Raw genomic sequence first — 24615 nt, 5'->3', positions numbered from 1 at the left:
TAACAATGTAAAATACATACCAATTTTTGCTGGAAGTTAAATTGTCTTGTTAATAACCAAGTCAGACAGAGGGGACAGAGCACAGATGATTTGATTGACTGGATTGGTTAAATAATATAAATCCTTTAATGTTCCATGAAAAATACCAGGCATATCCTCATTTATTATTTTCCACATCTTTGTAAAATTCAGATATTAAAATACATTACTTTTGTCTCATGTTTTGATGTCTAGAAATGATGATAAATCCCTATTTATTTTAGAAATTCTGGTTGCAAGTGGGAACAAAATCTATTTTGTAGACATAAATAGGGACTGACAATGTTATACTTAACAGTATTTAGTTTTGAAATCTGTATTTAATCAGTGTCTGAAATGCAAATACTGTAACAGTATTCTTTACTTTCAAAGATATTGTTCAAGTGTAGATCAATATACAGATGACATGTGTGTTTGTACAGTTGTGTAATTGTTCATTATCTATTAAAGTTCTGTGATAATTGGCATATGGTGTTATGTAATAGTACATAATAACATATGATGACTGTAATTAAGTGTATTGACTTAAGACTTTGTCTTTTAACGACCCTCAGTGGATCTGAGTGAAAGGGAAATTAAAGGTTCGTTAAACCGTGTTTTGAAAAAAAATGTTTTCAAATGGAAGATGTACCGTGAAGTTAAAAGGATTTTATTAAGATCTGATGTTCAGTATTTTTTAAGTGACAAGTGTAGCCGGCAGTATTTGATGTGCTTAAAGAAATTTTAAAATGAGCATTTATTTGAAGCTCATATAGTATTTTGAGCTTTAAGTATGTAAAATAATTGGGGAGATCTTTGGCTGTTTCTACATGAAAGTGACCTTTGGTGTGGATTTGTTTAATGTTCTGGTATCTGAAATGGAAAGCAAAGCAGGAAAGAAAACAGCAATAGTGTATGCAGTGGAATTACACAAAACATCTGCAGCGCCCAGCATTTTACAATTTACATTGACCAACAATTAAACTTACAAAAAGAATTGTGCTTTAAAATATTTATGGGGAATTCCGAAAATTACACACAGGGAAATGTTAACTTTGATTCGTATTCCTAAAGGTATTAAGTAGGTATTTAAAATATTAGAAATGTATGAATTTGAACTTTTTCATATGATTACCTTTCCACCATCATTATTAGCATAAGGATAAAGACAATGTGTTTAAAGAGTAATATTATAATGTATTTTCAGTGGTATGTGAATACTCATATTTACTCATAGAGGCATGTCTTTTAAAATACATATTTGCGATTATGACATTTTATACATGAATAATATTTACTTCTCTATAAACAACTCAGTATGGATAGGTATGGTTCCTTAAGAGCGAATATAAGAATTTGTATAGCTATGAGAGAAATCATTCCAATTTTAGTATATATGCTGCTGAAGGGAGCACAAACTACGAGAGTAATCATTAACCTAATCAATGTGCTACATGTCTGGGTGGTGAAGCATTTCTCTCCCTGAACCTTGTCTTGGTGTACATTCTAACCTAATTTCGTTTCTGTATGCTTTATTGGCTCTACCCTCTATAGATTATCTACCTTCTTCCTGGGAATAATCGTAAAATGAGGGGATTTGTTTTTCTTGCGTTTAGGAAGATGTAGCAAATGACAGAACAGGAATAATAGAGTTGTGCAATAAAATGTTTTTTTTTTATATTTAAAATGTTTTATCAAGATATAAATCATATAACATGGAATTAATCCATATTCAGTATATAATTTAATGAATTTACTGTATTCAGTGTTGTAATACTATCACAACAAAAAATTTTAGGACATTTTCTTTTATGCCTTTTAAAACACCAGAAATAAAGTCCTCATTCATTCACAACTACATAGTCATTACTATTTTCCTCCAATTCCTCAGCTTCAGGCCTAGCCCTATGAAGCCACTGAATTTTGAGTATATCTAGATTTACCTATTCTGGACTTTTATAAATAGAATTACACAACTTTTTTGGGGGACTTGATGTATTTTACTTAGGTTATTATTTTCAAAATTCACACAGGTTGCAGTATGTATCAGCATTTAGCTGCTTCTTTTGAATAATACTGTGTTGCATGGCTGTATATTTTACTGATACTTTCATCAGTTGAAATATATTTGGATTATTTCTACTTTGGGACTACTATGAATAATGTTTCTCTGAAACACTTTTGTTCAAGACTTTGTGTAGACACGTGTTTTCATTTCTCTTGAGTATATACCTAGAAGTGGAATTGCTGGATAACGTATTAGCTGCATTTTTGACTTTTAGATAAACTGTCAGACTATTTTCCAAAACAACTGCACCATTTTACGTTCCCACCAGCAGTGTTTGAGGGTTACAATTTATCTATGTCTTTGAAAACACTTTACTTGTGTCTTTTTGATTATTGCTACCCTGGTGTGTGTCAAATGTTCTTTCTTGGTAGTTTGGACTTGTACTTCCCTAGTTACTAATGATATGGTGCATCTTTGCATTTGCTCATTGGCTATTTGTGTATCTTCTTTGGAGATCCTTTCATTTGTCTATTCAAAAACCTTTGTCCATTTTTTATTTGGGCTGCCTTTTAATTTTCAAGTTGTAAGAATTCTTTATATATCCTGGATACAAGTCCCTTTTCAGATATTTGATTTGAAAAGACGTCCTCATATTCTGTGAGTTGCCTTTGCACTCTCTTGATGGTGTTCTTTGCGGCACAAATATTCTTTTGACAAGTTCAGTTTGTTCATCTTTTTCATTTGTTGCTTATGTTTCCATCAAAACAGCTGAGAGAAATACAAATGTTGAAAACATATATTGTGTCTTAAATGCACTTTTTTAAAAATGGTTTGTAGAGACAAGATTCCGTATCAGTTTAAATATTAGACTGGGGCTGGCACTGTGGCACAGTAGGTTAATCCTCTGCCTGTGGTGCCAGCATCCCATATGGGGGTCCGTTCTAGTTCCCAGTTGCTCCTCTTCCTATCCAGCTCTCTGCTGTGGCCTGGAATAGCAGAAGATGGCCCAAGTCCTTGGGCCCCTGCACCCACATGGGAGACCGGGAACAAGCACCTGGCTCTTCACTTCGGATCAGTGCAGTTCCGGCCGTTGCGGCCATTTGGGGAGCAAACCAATGGAAGGAAGACCTTTCTCTGTCTCTCTCTCTCTCACTATCTGTAACTCTAACTGTCAAATAAATAAATAAATCTTTTAAAAAAATCTAGGGCTAAACTTAGAGGTGGGATATTGAAATCGATAACTTCATAGCAAATAAAGAATGGTTTTGAACTTGTCAAAATATTATAGGCTGTGGAAAATGACTCTTTATATGCATATTTTCTGAAACAAAGTAGAATCTTTTTCTGGAACAAAGTAAAATGAATTTATGCACTTCTTTTGAAACTTTGTAGGAAACATTCCTGAACACACATTCATTCACAGATACATACACACACACACACACATTTAAATCATGAAGGATATGCTTGATATCCCCTTAATTAAGCTTTCTATCTTTAATATTTCATTTCTAGTGAATAGTGTAATAGTTATGCTCTGAAGGCAGCATTTTACACATTCCAGAAATACATAGAATCCCTTTATAATAACTATTAGAGAACTGTTTCTTTGGGCAGTATAAGCTGATGTAATCCTGATTTTTATTTCAGATCTTAAATTCTTAAAGCGCCAATTATATTATCAAGGCAGTTTTCTCATTTCTAAATTTACTTGACTTCTAAACCTAACGCTCCTGGTTGATGAGGATCCACTTTCAACAAAACCACTAAAGTTGAATGTCTGCAGAAAAAAATCTGCTCTTCCAAAATTAGAAGCAAAGTTAGAAGTTATGTCATGTCTTAACACAAGAGTACTTTGAAAATTTCCTGTTAAAAGAACATTCTGAAGAAACTATACATGGATTTGAATTTTTTTGCACCAAAATGAGCTTATCTTTTAATTTGATTTTTCAACAAGTTTTTTTTTTTTTTTTTTTTTAAAGTTTGCTCATGCCTCATCCAGGGAGAATTGTAGCTACCTTGTATTATGAATTTGTAAGCCATTGGAATATAAGGTATTGCTGATTATAAGATACAAGAATTTTCTTTTTCTCAAACATTTCACAGAGCGAAACTTTGAGATTATTACTTATCTTGGTGGAAAAAAAGTTAAACTGACATTCAACATCATTGAGATTTTTTGTGTGGTTTTTAACCAAGACATAAATAGTTCAGGATATAGTAAGTCTCTTGTATGAAATTCTGTTGACTTTGCATCATGAACTTCAAAATAAATCATAAAGAAAAATAGATTCATTTAATTTTTTTGTGTACTTTTCTCACCTGTTGTCTCCTAGATTGCACTAGCAGGAAGCTAGAATTGGGAGCAGAGAAGGGACACAGACCCAGGCATTGCAATGTGAAGTTCGCTGCAATATCAAACATTTCTCCAGATGGATAGTTGAGGAATGAATGTGGAAAATGCATTCTTGTCATCATCTCTGAGCACAAGGCAAAGTTCATATATAGATCTATTACTAATACGATTATGATGCATATAATTATATATAATAATTATTTCTGTAAAGTTCATTAAATATAGTACTCAACCCAGATGTTCAACCCAAATATCCATCAACTGATGACTGGTTAAAGAAAAAGTGGTGTGTGTGTGTGTGTGTGTGTGTGTGTACAATGCACTACCACATAGGCATAAAAAAAGAATAAAATGCTGTTTTCGCAGCAAAATGGATACAATTGGAGAACATGCTTGGTGCAATAGGCTATCCCAAAAAAGACAAATACCATGTTATTTTCTGAAATGTGGTAAGCTAATATATAGAGAACTGAAAATATTTGTTAAAGGGCAGGTCATGTGGTGTTGCATGCTTAAGCCTCCACCTGTAGTGCCAACATCCCATATGAGTGCTGGCTCAAGACTACCTATCCATTTCCAATCCAGCTCCCTGCTGATGAATCTAGGAAAGCATTAGAAGATGACCCAAGCACGCATGTGGGAAAGAAGTCCAGGCACCAAGCCAGGCCCAACCCAGGCTGTTGTGGCCATTTGGGGAGTGAACCAGTAGATGGAAGATCTTGCTTATTTGTCTCTCTTCCTCTATCTGTAGGTCTGCCTTTCAAATAAATTTTATTTTTTTTAATTTTTTTAACTTTTATTTAATGAATATAAATTTCCAAAGTACAGCTTATGGATTACAATGGCTTCCCCTCCCCATAACTTCCCTCCCACCCGCAACTCTCCCCTTTCCCGATCCCTCTCCCATTTCATTCACATCAAGATTCATTTTCAATTATCTTTATATACAGAAGATCAATTTAGCGTATATTAAGTAAAGATTTCAACAGTTTGCACCCACACAGAAATATAAAGTGTAAAACACTGTTTGAGTACTAGTTATAGCATTAATTCACATTGTACAACACATTAAGGACAGAGATCCTACATGAGGAGTAAGTGCACAGTGACTCCTGTTGTTGACTTAACAAATTGACACTCTTGTTTATGGCATCAGTAATCTCCCTAGACTCTTGTCAAGATGCCAAGGCTATGGAAGCCTTTTGAGTTCTCTGACTCCGATCTTATTTAGACAAGGTCATAGTCAAAGTGGAGGTTCACTCCTCCCTTCAGAGAAAGTTACCTCCTTCTTTGATGGCCTGCTCTTTCCACTGGGATCTCACTTGCAGAGATCTTTCATTTAGGTTTGTTTGTTTGTTTTTTTGCCAGAGTGTCTTGGCTTTCCATGCCTAAAATACTCTCATGGTCTCTTCAGCCAGATCTGAATGCCTTAACGGCTGAATCTGAGGCCACAGTGCTGTTTAGGACATCTGCCATTCTATGAATCTGCTGTGTATCCCACTTCCCATGTTGTATCATTCTCTCCCTTTTTAATTCTATCAGTTAGTATTTTCAGACACTAGTCATGTTTATGTGATCCCTTTGACTCTTAGACCTATCAGTATGATCAATTGTGAACTGAAATTGATCACTTGGACTAGTGAGATGGCATTGGTACATGCCACCTTGATGGGATTGAATTCGAATCCCCTGGCATGTTTCTAACTCTACCATTTGGGGCAAGTCTGATTGAGCATGTCCCAAATTGTACATCTTCTCCTCTCTTCTTCCCACTCTTATATTTAACAGGGATCACTTTTCAGTTAAATATAAACACTTAAGAATAATTTTGTGTTAATTAAAGAGTTCAAACAATGGTATTAGGTAGAACAAAAAAATACTAAAAGGGATAAAGTATTAAGTTGTATATCTACAGTCAGGACAAGGGCTGATCAAGTCACTGTTTCTCATAGTGTCCATTTCACTTCAACAGGTTTCCTTTTTGGTGGTTGGTTAGTTGTCACCGATCAGGGAGAACATATGATATTTGTCCCTTTGGAACTGGCTTAGTTCACTCAGCATGATGTTTTCCAGGGTCCTCCATTTTGTACAAATGACCGGATTTCATTGTTTTTTGACTGCTGTATAGTATTCTGTAGAGTACATGTCCCATAATTTCTTTATCCAGTCTACTGTTGATGGGCATTTAGGTTGGTTCCAGGTCTTAGCTATTGTGAATTGAGCTGCAATAAACATTAAGGTGCAGACAGCTTTTTTTATTTGCCAATTTAATTTCCTACCAGCCATAGGTGTAGACCTTTTTCTCCATGGGGAAGTTCCCCTCACTGAGTCCTATGTGCAGGTACATGCAGATGCTCATTCTCAACTTACCGCCTGAGCTCACCGTATCTGTTTAAGTGTCTTCTTCATTATTGAAGCCTTATCCATGTTTCAAACCACAACTTTCGTTACCTTTGAAGCTGTCTTTGATGCTACCCTTCCTAAATTCTTATTTCAGACCCCACAGGTTACTTCTTGATTAGTCTTTAAGTGCATGATATACATGAAAGCTAGCTTTGTCTTTACTGATAGCTTGTAATTCTCTTGGAACCGTTTTGTGTACATTTTTGGTTTATATTTTCACAACTCTAATACTGTACATGTATTTTTACTTCCCAATAAATCTTAAAGGCGATGATGATTGGGACCCATTTGTGAAATGTTCTCTCTGTCTCAGGAGCTGGGCTACGTGCTTGGATTTATGCGCTGGAGTCCCACAGTGACCCCATAACCACAGTCATTCTCTGTATGTATGGATGTGTATTGGCAGGCTAGGAAACAGGATCTTAGAAAGATGAATTTCCTGGCCTAAAGTCACACAGTCAGTATGCGGTAGTATTGGAATTTGTACCCATTTCAGTCTTAAACCCAAGTGCATGATGCTTATTATATTGGACTGCAAAGCTGATACTGTTTTCTACTAATAATGGCAGGTTTAATCTGTATGTCATGAGGGCTTTACACCTTTCACATGGAAGAGAAGCTGATTTTTAAAGACAGAATTTGAATTTTAGATATAAAAGTTATTTTAAAAAAGATTTAATTATTATTTGAAAGGTAGAGTGTGTGTGTGTGTATATGTGTATGTGTGCACACACTTGTGTGTGTGTGTATGTGAGAGACAGACAGACACATGGAGAGAGGAAGAAATTTTCCATCTACTGGTTCACTCCCTATATGGCTTCACCAGCCAGGATAGGGCCAGGTTAAAGCCAGGAGTTAGGAATCCATTCAAGTCTCTCACAAGAATTGCAGGGGGCTAAGGACTTAGGCCACCTTCCATTGCCTTCCCAGTTACATTAGCAGAGAGCTGGATCAGAAGTAGGGAAGCGGGGATTTGAACTGGTGCTCGTATTCGATGCCAGCATCAGAAATTGTGGATTAACCTGCCATGCCACAATACCAGCTCATGTTTTGTCCACACTGTGCATTAGGCAACTTAATTCGAATATCATAAAATTGGCTGTATCACAAGAATCTCTGAACTCCACTTTATCAAAATATTTGTTTTAAGGTAAAATTGTTTTTTAGAGATGATAAATGAAACTGATGGACAGTAACAATGTTACTTATAGCAATTTTGTTTTCCATCTGGGAGGAAGACCAAAGGGAGAATCACTCTCTTTTTAAGAACAGGAGCTTTGGTAAACCTTTATTTTATTGCATTAACAAAAGTCAAACATGATTTAGATTTTTATCCCTCTCCGAATTTTTAAAGAAAAAATAAAAATATTTTCTTTGGAGCAATTTGTTCATGCTTTAGGAGCCATTTAATTAAATTATTACCTGCTGGAGCACCATCTGTTTTTGTCCTAGAAATAAGAAGTATAGCGTACTTTTACATAGGCTTAGTAAATATGTAGTGGGTGCCAAAAAGCAATAAATATCATCAGCAGATGGACTGAGGCACTTCAATCTCTACACAGGCAGTCTTGATTGTTCTGGGCATAACTAAATGGATTTTTCTGGATAGGTTCCTTTCAAAATGTATTATGGGCAGGAGGGGAGTTGGATTAATCTTCTCTCACAGATCTCGTCATTTTCCCCCTCAAGGCACAGGGCTTGATTTTGTTATTAACTCTGTGTTGGCTACACAAGAAACACCAGTTCAGAGAGGTGTGTGCAAACAGAAACTTCATACTGTGTCCACAGACTGGAAGTTGATCAATTCTGGTAGGAATTTTCCAGGGACCACTTATCCTGGCTTCTTTCTTTTTGCTTCTGATCCTGTGTCTGCCATTCACATGTGAGACACAGCTCCAAATTCTTTAGATTCATCCCCAGGCTTCAGTGTCTTACTCAGGGATTGGACAACTTCAATACTTTTGAGCAATCGTAGTTTTCTACTTGTGTTTCTCCCTCACTGCATTTGCAGTGTTTAGGGGTTGGCATAGTTGAATGTGTACGTACATGTGAACGGGTGATTTATTTAATTAGTATTAACCGATCTGTATCTACCATTTGTGATCTTTCATTAATTATGTAATATGGATAAGTAGTACGCCAAACATTGAACACTTATGAAGCTTCATTTTTCTACCCCTTCCCCAAATCCAGAATTTAACTTTACCTATAAAGAAAAGTGACTTGCCTGGGGTAATGTGGATCCAGAATTCAAGCCTAGATCTCTTGATTGTTCTGATTTTTAAAAATTTAAAATTTTAACACAGTAGCATTTACATAAAGGTTTTTTTAGAAAGATTTTCTAAATAAATATAAATTTCATAGGTACAGCTTTAGGAATACAGTGTTTTTCCCCCCCATACTTGCCTTCCCACCCCAACTCCCATCCCACCTCCTACTCCCTCTCCCATCCTATTCTTCATTAAGATTCATTTTAATTATATTTATATACAGAAGACCAATTCTATAGTAAGATTTCAACAGTTTACACCCACACAGACACACAAAGTATAAAGTACAGTTTGAATACAAGTTTTACTGTTAATTATGTTAGTATACCTCATTAAGGACAGAGGTCCTACAAGGGGAGCAAATGCCCAGTGACTACCGTTGTTGATTTAACAATTGACACTCTTATTTATGATGTCAGTGATCACCCAAGGCTCTTGACATGAGCTGCCAAGGCTATGGAAGCCTTTTGACTCCACAAATTCCATCAGTATTTAGACAGGGTCATAAGCAAAGTGGAAGTTCTCTCCTCTCTTTAGAGAAAAGTACCTCCTTCTTTGATGGCCCGTTCTTTCCACTGGGATCTCACTCACAGAGATCCTTCATGTAGGTAATTTTTTGCCACAGTGTCTTGGCTTTCCATGCTTGAGAAACTCTCATGGGCTGTTTAGCCAGATCCAAATGTCTTAAAGGATGATTCTGAGGCCAGAGCATTGTTTAGGGAATTTGTCATTCCATGAGTCTGCTCTGTGGCCTGCTTCCCTTGTTGGATCATTCTCTCCTTTTTAATTCTATCTATTGTTATTAGCAGACACTTGGCCTTATTTATGTGATCCCTTTGACACTTTTTCCTATCTATATGATCAATTACACACTTAAAATGATCACTTTAACTAGTAAGATGGCATTAGTACCACCCAACTTAATGGGATTTGGAGTCCCATGGTAAGTTTTTAGCTTTACCCTTAGGGCAAATTTAAGGTAAACTTACCTTAGGGGTAAGTCTATGGAAACGTGTGCCCGAACTGTACATCTCCTCCTTCTCCTATACTCACTCTTGTTTTTTACTGGGGCTAATTTTCAATTGGATTTAAACACCTATGAATAATTCTGAATTAAGTAAAGAGTTCAACCAATGGCGTTAAATATAAAAAGAAAATAGTAAAATAAATAAAATAATAAGCTATTCCTCAACAGTCAGGACAAGGGCTGATCAAGTCATTGCTTCTCATGGTGTCAATTTCACTTCTACAGGCTTCCTTTTAGGTGCTCAGTTGTCACAGATCAGGGAGAACATATGATTTTTTTTCCCTTTGGGACTGGCTTATTTCACTCAGCATGATATTTTCCAGATTCAACCATTTTGTTGCAAATGACTGCATTTCATTTTTTTTAACCACTGTATAGTACACCATAGAGTACATAACCCATAATTTCTTTATCCAGTCTTCTGTTGATGGGCATTTAGGTTGATTCCAGGTCTTAGCTATTGTGGATTGAGCTGCAATGAACACTGAGGTGCAGACAACTCTTTTATTTGCCAATTTAATTTCCTTTGGGTACATTCTGAGGAATGGGATGGCTGGGTCGTGTAGTAGGACTATATTCAGATTTCTGAGGTATCTCCAAACTGTCTTCCATAGTGGCTTTACCAGTTTGCATTCCCACCAACAGTGGATTAGGGTCCCTTTTTCCCCACATCCTTGCCAGCATTTGTTGTTTGTTGATTTCTATATTGAAGCCATTCTAACTGGGGTGAGGTGAAACCTCATTGTGGTTTTGATTTGCATCTCCCTGATGGCTAGTGATCCTGAACATTTTTTCATGTGTCTGTTGGCTGTTTGGATTTCATCTTTTGAAAAAGGCTGTTTGGATTTTATCTTTTGAAAGTGAGGTACCTAAAGTTTTAAAGTTTATCAAATGTATTTATTGGAATATTTAATTATATTCATTAATAATTCTTTTCTTACTTTAAATTTTTATTTATATAAGATGAACAAATGTCATGTTTTCATATATACAAATTTAAGAGCATAATGATACTTTCCACCTTAACTTCCTTCCCACCCATGCTCCCACCCTCCCTCCTCCTTCCTTTCTTATTTTTTATTTTAAGGTTTCCAATGACATATATTCAGTTTATTTTATAATCACAAGCTTAACTCTTCACCAAATAAATAATTCAACAAGTAGTAATTAGAAAAAAAACTACTCTTCCTCAAGAGTGTAGACAAGGGCTGTAAACAATAATCTAATCTCAAAATGTCAATTTTGTTCATATACATTGCATTTTTTGGTGTGCTCTATATAAGTCTGTGTATTACTATTCTCTCTTGAGGGCTGAATGAGCTAAAAGCGTTTCTACAGATGCAATGCTGCTAAAATGACGATTTTCTGATTCTAAAGTCTGTGCTGTCTGTCAGATGCCTATTTGGAACTTACTGTTTACTGAGCAACTGTTTGCTTTAGATACTGTGATAAAAGAAAAAAAATTACTGCAATCTAGAACCAAATCTGAGGGGAAAGTCAGGTGAGAGAGAACCTCCAAGGCAGTATGTTAAGGTTAAGTCATATTTTATTATTAGTTTGAAGACACAGTATTTGGTTTATTTGGAATGGTAGTGCCAACATAACCTTTGCTTTGCTGATCACTTCAAATTAAACATCCTATAGTTCTGTCTAGGATAGAACTCTCTCTCATCTCTCTGTCTCTCTCAATATCGTCAATATTAGGAAACAATAAAATGAACTTATATGATCAGTTACTGTATTATTTTAAATGGGATCTGAGGCATCAATAGTAAAAGAAAGATTGGAAATGTATGAATGAGATACTGGGGAATGCTGAAGACAGGCAAAGATATAAGTATAATATAGTCAGGATACATTGGGGAAACAAAGAAAAGTACAATAAAGAGCGCAAACTTATGTCGGTAAAGTAATAATATTTGACATTTTAAAATTGAAGTGCTAGGTGAATTTTACGAATTTTCATGCATTATTATAATAAACCACCTTCAATGATGTTAATTATATAGAAGTTCGGTTAATGTTCTACATTTAATATCTTTGTGAATATTGCATTTCCATTCTTTTTAGCTGACATTTAATTTCCTATCAGCATCACTTTTATGTGCCATTGGAGGTCTTTCATCTTTGTATTATTGCTTCTCATATATAAAATATAAATGATAGAAGCAGTGCTCAATATAGTTTTTAGTAAATTGCTTAGTTGCTTTAATTTCTCTAAAGCTATTAGTATGCGTGTATATAAATTTGTCATAAAAACTAACTACTCATTGTCAAACTGTCAGGCAGATGTAATATATTGCTATAGTGTTTTGCCTGTTTCTTCTCATTCAAACATGCTTTTTAATTGAAAAGATTAACAATGATTTATATCATCATACTTAAAGAAAGGTCACTTATAGAAAGAACTTGACTTTGTATTATTATAATAAATATTTTTCTTACCTTTTTTTCAGATATGATTATATTTTTATAACAATGAAAGGCCTGGGAGAAAATGTAAAAATATATCCTTGTCTACACTCAAATATATGCATATTTATGGGTTTTGCAGGTTAGAAGTAAGAAATAATAATTAGTAAGATCTTAGACATTTTGTTTATCTTTTCTGATGTAATTCTTGAAAGTCAGTTCATTTTTGGTTCTATTGTCAGTTGCCAGTTCAAAGTTAATATTTATATTGCCTTACTAAATACTTCAGTATTTACCTTCCACATCTCTTTTCTTTCCCAATAATGTATGAGGGGATCTTCAAATTCATGGAAAATGAATATTCTGAAAAAATCTAGTATGAATTTCAATTTCTTTTTACAAAAGTAAACTCATTGTTTAATTCTATTCTTCCACAAACTGTCTAAAGTAGTCTCATGTGTCTGCCCTTAGAATAATATAATTAACCATTTAAATTGATGTTTGGCCCTAAGATTTAGCAAATTAATATAACGATGTTTGTTTTACAAGGAGCACATCTCACAGCTAATCTAGAACTATTACTTGTTAGTGGCATTTTGGGTAAAACCACCAATTTTATTTTCTTCAGCTTATCATATAAGCATTTGGAAGCTGATTACTAAAATTTTACATTTGACTATTACTCTTTGATTTTAATTAAATATTGGATTTTCAGAATTTTTCTAATATATATTTGGGAAGGTATATATGATGCATATCTTACTGCATAACAATTTTATGTGAATATAAGCAGACTGCACAAATGTATTTCTCTTGGTTGCCTCTTTTTCCCACCACTGAACCTTAATATTTTCATATATTTGCACTTTTTGCTAACAATAGCCTAAAAGAACAAATATGAAGAAAGTCATTTTAGAAAATGATTCCAAGTGCACTGGATTACCACTCTGGGCCTTTAATAGGCTATGTGTAACTCTAGGAACGGTAACAATGCCAACTTTGTAAAAAGTTCTTTGAGTTTGTAGAATCCTGTTGATGCTTTTTGAAAAGTAACAATATTTAAAAAGTAAACCAATAAAGTACCATTGAAAAATGTGGAAAATATTGTGCTTAGTGGCCTCATGTAGATAAAAGCTTCGTCTGTCTGTTCCTTGAAATCCAAAGCCATAGTCAGAAAGCAGCAATTTAAGATCATTCATGCTGGCTGAAAGGATAAAAAATTGCAGTATATCTATCAAGCTAAGAGGCTCCTTCTGGCCAACAGCTCTCAAAGAGCCAAGTGGTGATTGTACTGATGTGTTAACTCTCAACATCCTCAAAGCCCTCTTAGGCCAGTGTAAGCCACACATAGTAGGGAGATGGACAGAGTGGACCAAAGAGTTTTAATGGCTGGAAACAGGTGAGCAGCAGGTTGAATGTGAGATGTGGCTGTCAGGTTCTAAACAGAGTTGTGTTGCTCTTTATCCCTCAGCAGCAGGGGAAAGAAGAAATTTTAAAAGTGTTGCTAAGAAGAAACCACAAAGCACAGCACTGTGCTTGGAAGAAATCCTCACTTCTCATAAACACAGTATTGGGAAACATAAGGTATCTGCTAGGGTGCTGTGAAGAGCAAACAACAGAGAGCTTGTAGGTTCTGGAGTCAGAGCTTCCCCAGAGACCTAAGGATCAAGGCAAGACCATGAAGACTGAATGTCAAGGAGACTCCTAGTGCTTATGGTCACATTGATGGCATAAATAGCACTAAGTAAGCCAATCAGGCCTCTGAATTTGTTACAATCATGCTAGCTCTGGAAACTGTTACAGAGTCTAAATGTTGTAAGGTTTAAAAGAGCAGGTTTTGGAATTTGACAAACTAAATTATTTGACATCCCACCCCTTCCACTTCCCAACTCTAAGACCTTGGAGAAATGATTTAATCACTAAACCTCAGATAAGCACATCTGTAAAATGAGGATAATAACAATTTTACATATAGCATCATTTAATGCTAACTTTATAGTAAGTCATGGGTCATTTTAAGTGTTCAATAAATCATCTCAGTGTATTATTTTGGATAGTGTAACACAGGGGTATTATAACTTCTATGTATGAAAATCTAAGTGTGGACAATGTAAAGGAGACTCATAGATTTCTCCCACTGAATAGAGATAAGTGTCTCTCTAACATAGAAATCTGCAGCTGCAGAAAGAGATAACCTAGGAAAAGTATGATTTAAAACAAACCCTTCAGCTAAGATTAACATCCTTGTATATAAACAAGTGAGCTCAGATGACTGATGGAATGTGAGAAGACCCTGTAGGTAATCCTCTTTGCCCTAAATGCACTGAAGCTTTGAACTACATTAAAACCCTACTACAGTGGCTGTCTTTGGCCAGAATATTACAATTTTTGTTCTCTACTCTTCTTTAGTTTGTGGTCTCGCATTTATATTTATCCCATATATGTCCATGTCTCATGTAAACTATTTCAGATACTCTGAAGATAGAATGGATATGAATTGCCCGTGAGAGTATTTCAGGCATAGAAAGCCAAGACACTCTGGAAAAAAAAAAAAAAAAAAAAAAACTAAATGAAAGATCTCCGCAATGGAAAGAACAGGTCATCAAAGAAGGAGGTAACTTTCTCTGAAGGGAGGAGTGAACCTCCACTTTGACTATGACCTTGTCTAAATATGATCAGAGTTGGTGAACTGAAAAGGCTTCCATAGCCTCGGCAACTCATGACAAGAGCCTAGGGTGATTACTGATGCCATAAACAACAGTGTCAATTTGTTAAGTCAACAACAGGAGTCACTGTGCACTTACTCCACATATAGGAGCTCTGTCCTTAGTGTGCTGTACATTGAGATTTAATGCTATAACTAGTACTCAAACAGTATTTTTCACTTTGTGTTTCTGTGTGGGTGCAAACTGTTGAAATCTTTGCTTAATATATGCTAAACTGATCTTCTGTATATAAAGAGAATTGAAAATGAATCTTGATATGAATGGAAGGGGAGAGGAAGAGGGAAAGGGGAGAGTTGCGGGTGGGAGGGAAGTTGTGGGGGGGGGAAGCCATTGTAATCCATAAGCTGTACTTTGGAAATTTATATTCATTAAATAAAAGTTAAAAAAATTGCATGTTATGTACATTATATTGATATTACCTGCCCAAACTGGGGAGTTCACTGACTGTTTTGGTGTTACTGCAGGTCACTCTGGTTTTCTTTAAGTGCCTACACCATAGGTATTCTATAGAAGGCTAAGGGGCAAACAGAGGATAGAGGCAGGGCATAAAGGAAATTACCTTTCTGAGCATCTTCTATATGCTAATGAATAGCTTAAGTAGATTTATTGTTATTATTTAATTCTTGCCAGGGTCCTATAAGGTAAACCTCAGTTTTATGGATGAAGAAACAAGGGATGTTCAAATTCACTGCGGTTGTTTATTGTGAAGTCTATATTTGAACCCAAACCTGTCTGGTTTCAAAACTTTCTTCTTCTCAAAAAAAGCATAAGGCTGTTAATACTGTTCTTTAATGTTTTTAGTGGTGTTTGGCCATTGGATTTCTAAAGTGAAACAGCACAGTTGACAAAATTGTTAGTACAGTAGGTTCTGGAATGTGTTGGAGTCTGGTTTACATGGTAGGAAGCTGATGAATCTTTACTGAATAAATGAGTGCATAACCTGTAAAAGAAAAAAGAATGGATATGAATTCTGATGAAGTAACTTAAACACACTAGACACCTATATTTAAATGGAAAGAACAACCATCAAAGATACTTTGGAATCTGAATGTCTGTACAATCTGACACCCAAAGGGAACTGGAAAAAAAAAAGAGCTCATGGCAATGATTCAAACTATTTACACAACCTTAAGTAAGGAGAGATTGTGATTTTAGTAAAACTAAGCCTACATGATAGATACTCCAAACAGTTCCAAGTGTTCACCCTACTGGTTCAGGACACCCACAGAGTACACTACCTATTATTTTGGTTGATTTTACAGAATGTCTTTGTTTCTCAAATCCTAAATTGAATTGTATCATTCTCATGTTAAAGAACCTGGCCATAAATACAGGAACTCAGGTGGTCTCTACTAGCCAGACTGTTAGGGTGCATTATACAAATTGGAGTTGCACACAGCTCCCCAAAGCAAAGCTGGCCTTCTCAGGGAGCTGGCAGGTGTGCATGCATATGCAAGTGGTCTAAAGCAAATTTATACAAACAGGATGGATTACATAAAATCGTTTTCTTTCAAATAATTTGGTCTGCAGTTTGCAATTTATAGCTCATTAATTTGGCATCCCATAAGCATACCTCTTATCTGTCATTTGGTGATCAAGATAACTCAAGCTTCAGAATAGTTTTGGTTTTATACTTTTGATCTTGAATATCTGCTTTGCCTAAATTTAACGTATTATCACCCTTTTTAGAGTGAGCTTTGGTTATTTTTTTGTACAACTAAAACATGGTTAATAATTTTCCCTTCATATATACTGCTTATTCAATTAGTGAAGCATGAGCAACAAATAATTATTGTCATTCCTTTTAGGCAGTTGACATACAAAATTGCAATTAAATAAGGAATCCTTGATGCATTTATAGACACTATAACAATTGCCAAGGCCATTTCACAAAACCACAGATGGAAAAAAAAACTCATTAAACTGATAGATTAAGTCAGAGAACAGTCTTCTGAATTACTGTTTATATAGTTTTATATTTTGCCCTGTTCTCAAGTTAAAGCCATTAAAGCTTTCAACAACAAAAATTTATTCCACAAACAGGGCTTTATTTGTACAAACTAGGTTTACACTGAAAAATTTATGTCAAATGTTTTTAGCCTATAAGGAATATTCTTAAATTTAGGTTTTAAAATTCCTCTGGTACCAATATAGTTCACTGGTACAGTACCTAAAGTGATCCTGCATGAAGATGCATAATGAATGTCTTTTGATGATGCACTGACATTTCTAAGAAATGTCTTTGCCTCAAATCAATCCTCTCAAACCTGCAAATGATTTGACATTCAAAGCTTCAGGAAACATTATATGAATATTTTTCTCATTGTACTATAAAGATTCAATCATAGAACTGTCATAGGAAATTGAGATTCTGCCTTATGTTTTAAAGTTAATCTGCTAGAATCATTTATTTACTTTACTTGTAAAATAACTTCTACAAGTAGGAAAGCCTTTAGATGCATTCCAAATTCTAATGAGATCTGCACAGTCTTTCATACTGTTTGAGTTAAAATACTAGCAGTAACATCATAGTCAGAAGATCACGTCAACCATCTGTGACAAACATAATGTTCTACAAAAAACATGTTCATAGATGTATATCACTAATTCCTAGAACTATTAAATGGTACTCTTAAGGATTATGCAAAAGCTCAGTAATTCTTTTTGGAAATAGACTAATAGGAAACTCAACTCTGTGAAACAGATATGGAACAGGATATGAATTTGGTAGTTTTAAACCAAATGTGATGAATTTTATATACACATTAGTCAAACTCCTTTCTTATGCTATTCATTTTCTTTTATTTTGATTATTTATTTATCTACTTATTTATTTTAATTTACTTGAAAGACGGAAAGGCAGAGAGAGAGAGAGAGAGAGAGAGAGAGAGAGAGAGAGAGAGAAACAGACAGACAAGGAGAGGAGGAAGGGAAAGAAGGAGAATGAATGAATGAATGAGAATCTTCCATCGACTAGTTCACTCTCAAAATGCCTATAACAGCAAAGGTAGGGCCAGGCTGAACCTAAGAACCTGGAATTCTACCTGGATCTCCACTGTGAGTGGTGGCAATAGCCCAAGCTTTTCTTTCTTTTTCTTTTTTCTTTTTTTTTTTTTTTAATTTTTTTGACAGGCAGAGAGGACAGTGAGAGAGAGAGAGACAGACAGAGAGAAAGGTCTTCCTTTTTCCGTTGGTTCATCCCCCAATGGCCACTGCAGCCGGCGCACTGTGGTGATCCGAAACCAGGAGCCAGGTGCTTCTCCTGGTCTCCCCTGGGGGTGCAGGGCACAAGGACCTGGGCCATCCTCCACTGTACTCTCTGGCCACAGAAGAGAGCTGGACTGGAAGAGGAGCAACCGGGACAGAATCCGGTGCCCCGACCAGGACTAGAACCCGGTGTGCCAGTGCCGCAGGCGGAGGATTAGCCTAGTGAGCCACAGCGCCGGCCCCAAGCTTTTCAGTTATTATCTACTGCCTCCCAGGATTCATTAGCAGGAAGTTGTATCAGAAGCAAAGTAATTCGGTATTCCAAGTGGCAGGTATACCAAATGATGACTTAAACTGCAGCATCACAGTGCCCATCCCTGCTTCCCATTTTTGAAAGCATTTGTGTACATAGCTATGTTGGTCATTATTGCAGGTCTATATTATTAAAGCCTAAAGTTTCATCTCACATTAATTTAATCAAGACAAAATTTTTAAAGTTGTGAACTCAAAATAGTTATATTCTTAGATCCTATAGAATTTTTTTTGAGTGACCATGTACAATGTGTTGCAATGTGTTGCAATGTGTTAGACCATGTTCAAATACTTAAAAATTTAATCTCATTTACTCCCCATAGTAACTTTACAAAACCATGTTATTGGTTCTATTTTATTAAGGTGGAATTGAGACATAAAAATATTAAGCAACTGGCCTAAATTACATAGCAGAGCTAAAGTTTAAACTACATAGTCCCATAATAAAGTCTGCTAACTTGGAAATTTATAAAGTCAGGGCATGCATAATAAATGGAAATTTATAAAGTCAGGGCATGCATAATAAATAGTAATATTACATTACTGCTGAGCTAGGAAGATACAGTGTTAAGATCATATTCCTAAGTGGCATTAGATATATATAAGTTACTAAAATCTTTATTATGCATGGATTATGTAAAATATTTACCAGTCACCATGATAGTTTAAGTCTACAATAGTCAGAGATTATACTTCACCAATTAAATTTTTAACCTATGAGCTGATGTTTTGATAAGTGGATTAAGCCAGAGCTAACTATATCAGCATTTTATATCTGAGTGTTTATTCCAGTCCCACTGCTCTGTTTTCTGGCATATCTCCGTGCTAATGTGCCTGGGAAAGCAGCAGAAGATGGCCCAAGTATGTGGGCCTCCGCTGGACTCAGATGGTGTTCCTGGCTGTATATTTTGGCCTTACCCATCTCAGTTTGTTATGGCCATTTGGGAAGTAAACCAGCAGGTGGAAGATACATCTTTCTGTCTCTATCATTCTGCCTTTCAAATATATATATATATATACACACACACACATATATATATTATATGAAGTATATATATTTCTTTAAAAAGTAAAATTTAACTTACAGCTGTATTTATCTTTTGTTTCTATGTGATTTGTTTACTTTCAGACAGTAAGAATGTGTGATTTTATCACCCAGAAGCATCTATTTATTTTAAACTAATCATATACTCAGTATGAATACAAATATAGAAAATTGCCTTTTTATAGGAAAATACAAATATAGAAAAACTAAACTGCTTTAGTTTCACTATAGAGTGATAAGTGTATATAAAAGATATATTTTTAGTGTATTAAATTTTAAAAGCAAAGTAGTCTAGTTGTCCCTAGGTGGTAGGGAGCTCATTTAAGCAAATAAGATCTGTGAAAACATGGAGACTATACCATACTTCTCATAAAAATTGCATTTTATAAAAATGACCATAATATAGAATGTCAAAGTTTATAGTTATTTTCATTGGAAGATAAGTCATACGTTTCTATGACTTTGTCTATACCAAAATGTGTCTTCTTTAAAGGTTTATGTGGTTAATTCTAACATCTGCTACAAGTGTTTTTTTCTTTTTTTTCTTTTCAATCACTTAAATGTGGTAGCCTTAAAGTAATAAAACAATATAAATTAAATGAATTGTGTTCATCAGCAACATAAAGATATGAAGTTTAAGTGGCTTAATTATATGATTGCATCTAAATCATGCTGCTTTTGCTGAAGATTTATCTTTAAATATAAAAAAAAGTCATTTTATCTGGAAATTTGAGACGTCTGAAAAAGTAATGTTATATACCCCTTGCTCATTTCACAGGGTAAAGGTGTTTTAAAGGTAATTTCACTATTTATGGGACCCACAGAATAACATACATTGTTTAAAAATTGAATATGTCATCAAAATGCTATTTATTTTTGATTAGCTTATTTTCTGTATATTGTAAGTGAAACAAACTGTCAAGGCAGGTACAAGGTTATATTTTTCAAAAATGTCTATGCTATTTTTAAGGCAAGCAAATATAAAAAAATGAATTACTAAATTGTAATGAACATTTATAAATGCATCTGCATGTAAATGTTTTATATACATATATTTAATGTGGAAATATAATTATATAATATTTAGAAATGATTTTGCAAAGTTGATGATTAAAATGCTTTGTTGTGTATGTTATCACATACTTTTTTTTAAGATTTATTTATTTATTTATTTGAAAGTCAGAGTTACAGAGAGAGGAGGAGAGGTAGAGAATTAGAGAGAGATGTTTTCCATCTGCTAGTTTGCTCCCCAGTAGGTCGCAATGGCTGGAGCTGTGCCAATCCGAAGCCAAGAGCCAGGAGCTTCGTCTGGGTGTCCCACGCGTGTTCAGGGGCCCAAGGACTTGGGCCATCTTCTTCTGCTTTCCCAGGCCACAGCAGAGAGCTGGATTGGAAGTGGAGCAGCCAGGACTCAAACTGGTGCCCATATGTGATACCAGCGTTGTAGGCAGTGGCTTTACCTGCTATGCCACAGTCCCAGCCCCTATCACACACTTATTTACTTGACAATTTTCCTTAAATACTTTTTTTTTTTTTGTATCAAGTGACTTCATCTACCTTTGACCCAGATACTGTTGTCCTAGAAGATAGAATTTAGTGAAAATGTATTAATGTGTAATGGATCCAAAGGGGATAGTAAGGGTTTTAGGCAGATATCCATCTTGGTGAGGAGTTAATATCTGTATCTGTATTATATTCTAATTGATGGATCTGTCTGACATTTGAAAAGCATTAAATTGCTGATGTACATGTGATGAAATGCCTGTTGTCAGCCTAGCCTAGAGATGAAAACTCTGCCTCATCATTGAAGTTTGATTTTTAAATGATTTGTAGAGAAATGATTTTGAATGCTTGTACTGGGGGTCAAAATTAGAGATCTCATTCTGTATATAAAGATATTTGAAAATGAATCATGATGAAGAATGGGATGGGAGAGGGAGTGGGAGATGGAATGGTTGCGGGTGGGAGGGAGGTTACAGGGGGAAAAACCTCTTTAATTCAAAATTTGTATTTTGGAAATTTATATTTATTAAATGAAAGTTAAAAAAAATTAGAGCTCTCAGATTTCTATAGTAGCACCCACATGCTAAGTGCTCCTTGAACATAAACCATGCTCAATGATTCAATTTTTTTAGTAAAAAATATTTCATTTTACTTGGGGCCAGCATTGTGACACAGAGAGTTAAGCCACCATCTGCAACACCAGCATCCCATGGGGATCCCAGCTGCTCTCCTTCTGAACCAGATCCCTGCTTATGCATCTGCAAAGCAGCAGATGGCCCAGGTTCTTGGGTCACTACAATGGGAGACATGGATGGAGTTCCAGGTTCCTGGCTTCCTCCTGTCCCAGCCCTGGCCTTTACGGTCACTTGGGGAACAAACCAGCAGATGGAAGATGGAAGCCTCTCTCTCTCTCTCTCTCTCTCTCTCTGACTTTCCCTTTCTCTCTCTCTAATTCTGCCTTTCAAATAAAAAAAAATTTTTTTTAATCATTTTACTTGATAGACAAAGAGAATCAGAGACAGAGACAGAGATCCTTCATCCCTCATTTACACCGCTATTGTCTGTAACAGCTAGGGCTGGACCAGGCCAAAAGCCAGGAGCCTGGAACAGAATCCAGGTATTCTCTGTCTGTGATTGGGACTCATTTACTTGAGACAGCACTTGCTGCCTCCCAGGGTTCTCCAGGCCTGGGGATATGTATAGCTGGAAATCTGTGCATAAACCATTCCATTTCATGAAGTCCTTCTTTGTATCTTTTTCTTCAGATTCACTTGTCAGTTACTAGCTCTTAGATGATTAATTAACTGTCAGTTGAGCTCGTTCTTTATCCACCACAATTGGGCATGCAGAAAAATAATAAAACATAGCAAGAACTATGAGTCCAGCTGACAGATCCAACACAGAAAATTTAAGTATAAATTGTTACTTCAGAGTATTACTGAATACAGAATTTTTTTTTTTTTTTAGACAGGCAGAGTTAGTGAGAGAGAGAGAGAGACAGAGAGAATAGGTCTTCGTTTTTCTGTTGGTTCAACCCCCAAGTGGCCGCTACAGCCAGCGCGCTGCGGCTGGCGCGCTGCGTCGATCTGAAGCCAGGAGCCAGGTGCTTCCTCTTGGTGTCTCATGCAGGTGCAGGGCGCATGGACCTGGGCCATCCTCCACTGCCTTCCCAGGCCACAGCAGAGAGCTGGCCTGGAAGAGGAGCAACTGGGACAGAATCCGGCGCCCCATCCGGGACCAGAACCCAGGGTGCCGGCGCCGCAGGCGGAGGATTAGCCAAGTGAGCTGCGGCGCCGGCCACTGAATACAGATTTAAGACCACTTACATCCAATTAGCCGAGATATCCTAATACCACACTGCAAGATCTAACAAAACTTTTAGCCACAACTTTATTGGGAGAAAGATCTCCACCTGGCACTCCTGTAGGAAGGTTGTAAAACCAAACACTCCTAGGCTGGCAAAAGGCTTCCCTTTTTGGATTGCTGCCATCCCAAACTTGTATTTAAAGTTCACTGAGCCAGGACACTTCCCCATCTAATTCCTTGGAAATTTTGGCCTTCTCTGATAGCTTTAAAATTTCCTTATCCTTTTGGGTAACTTGTGACTACATAATTACCATTGTTCTGCATATTTTTACCTTGAGTTTGTATTTTAAAACTAGCACTGGCAAGGTAATAATTCCCAGACTCTTGTTTTTTCACCCTAGAACTTAGCAAATCATAGGTTATTACTTTCGGTCTCAATTTTTCAAAGTTAAAAACAATATAGTTTTCTGTTTTATTTGGCGTTTGACCTTATTGGATTCTACAATTGTTTAAGAAAACATCTCTCTTATTTTCACAGGTAAAAAGATGGCCTATCAGAAAGTCAGTGCAGACCAAAGAGCTCCAGGACACTCACAGTACTTAGACAATGATGACCTTCAAGCCACTGCCCTTGACTTAGAGTGGGACATGGAGAAGGAACTGGAAGAGCCTGGTTTTGACCAGTTCCAGGTAGAAAGTGCTGAGAATCAGAACCTGGGGCATTCAGAGACTGCAGACCTACACCTTGATTCCATCCAACCAGCAACTTCACCCAAAGGGAGATTTCAGCGACTTCAAGAAGAGCCTGATTTTGTTACACACTATTCCAGATCTGTACCAAAGAGCAACCGCTGCAGCTTCTGCTACCTTTTAAAACTACTTTGCACAGCCATCATTTTATTTATTTTTGGAATTTTGATAGGATATTATACACGTAAAAATTGCCCTTCAGCTGCTACATCGTCAGCAACAGTCGATCCTCAGTTTTACCAAGAGATTCTCAAGACAATCCAAGCCGAGGATATTAAGAAGTCTTTCAGGTGGGTGTGGAACAAACAGATGTTGCAGTGAGGGATGGGGGTGGATGATTCATTTTGTGGTAGATGTCTCTCGATGGGCATTGAACTGGCGCTTTTACCGTGGTTTAATTCAGTTTTGTGAGCTGAGAAACAACTTGCCAGCATACCAAGATTAGAAACGCCACAGAGGGTGTGGGCATTTTCAGATTTATGGTACTGCAATACAAATTTATGCTGCTGTTTTATTAATTGACAATAAGAACAATAACTGCTATGGAGACTGCAACCAATGCTTTTTCTTTATTTTGAGAAGCCCAGTTAGGCCAAATTGGGATGTGAAGAATGCCAGATGTACATGTAATAAAAACTAGGGCATTAGCCATATGATTGAAGATTTTAATGACATCAGATAAAATAAACCTGCTTTATGGAGTGAAGTAATTGTCTTCAGTTACTGAGATGTTCACTAGTAATATTTGGCCTCCTACATCCCCTAACTTCCC

The 24615-nt window shown here is 36.0% G+C and overlaps 1 protein-coding gene across 12 annotated transcripts in view; it reads left to right on the top strand.

The window, feature by feature from the left end:
• NAALADL2 (N-acetylated alpha-linked acidic dipeptidase like 2) overlaps nt 1-24615 on the top strand; it is a 1439631-nt gene that overhangs the window by 648361 nt on the left and 766655 nt on the right. For 11 of the 12 annotated variants that reach the window (XM_070072494.2, XM_070072500.2, XM_089330911.1 and 8 more), the window contains one exon: nt 23632-24133. In XM_070072494.2, the coding sequence (XP_069928595.2) occupies nt 23640-24133 (494 nt within the window). In that variant the 5' untranslated portion in view covers nt 23632-23639. Of the gene's footprint in view, nt 1-22846; nt 23068-23631; nt 24134-24615 lie in introns of those variants that run through there. The other variant, XM_070072501.2, reaches the window with a different exon arrangement.

The sequence above is a fragment of the Oryctolagus cuniculus genome, chromosome 4, assembly GCF_051225735.1.
Source record: "Oryctolagus cuniculus isolate XC-2025 breed Fujian yellow rabbit chromosome 4, ASM5122573v1, whole genome shotgun sequence".
NCBI classification, from domain to species: Eukaryota; Metazoa; Chordata; class Mammalia; order Lagomorpha; family Leporidae; genus Oryctolagus; species Oryctolagus cuniculus.
Note: the sequence above shows the minus strand (reverse complement) of the source record. Positions and strands in the feature narration are given on the sequence as shown.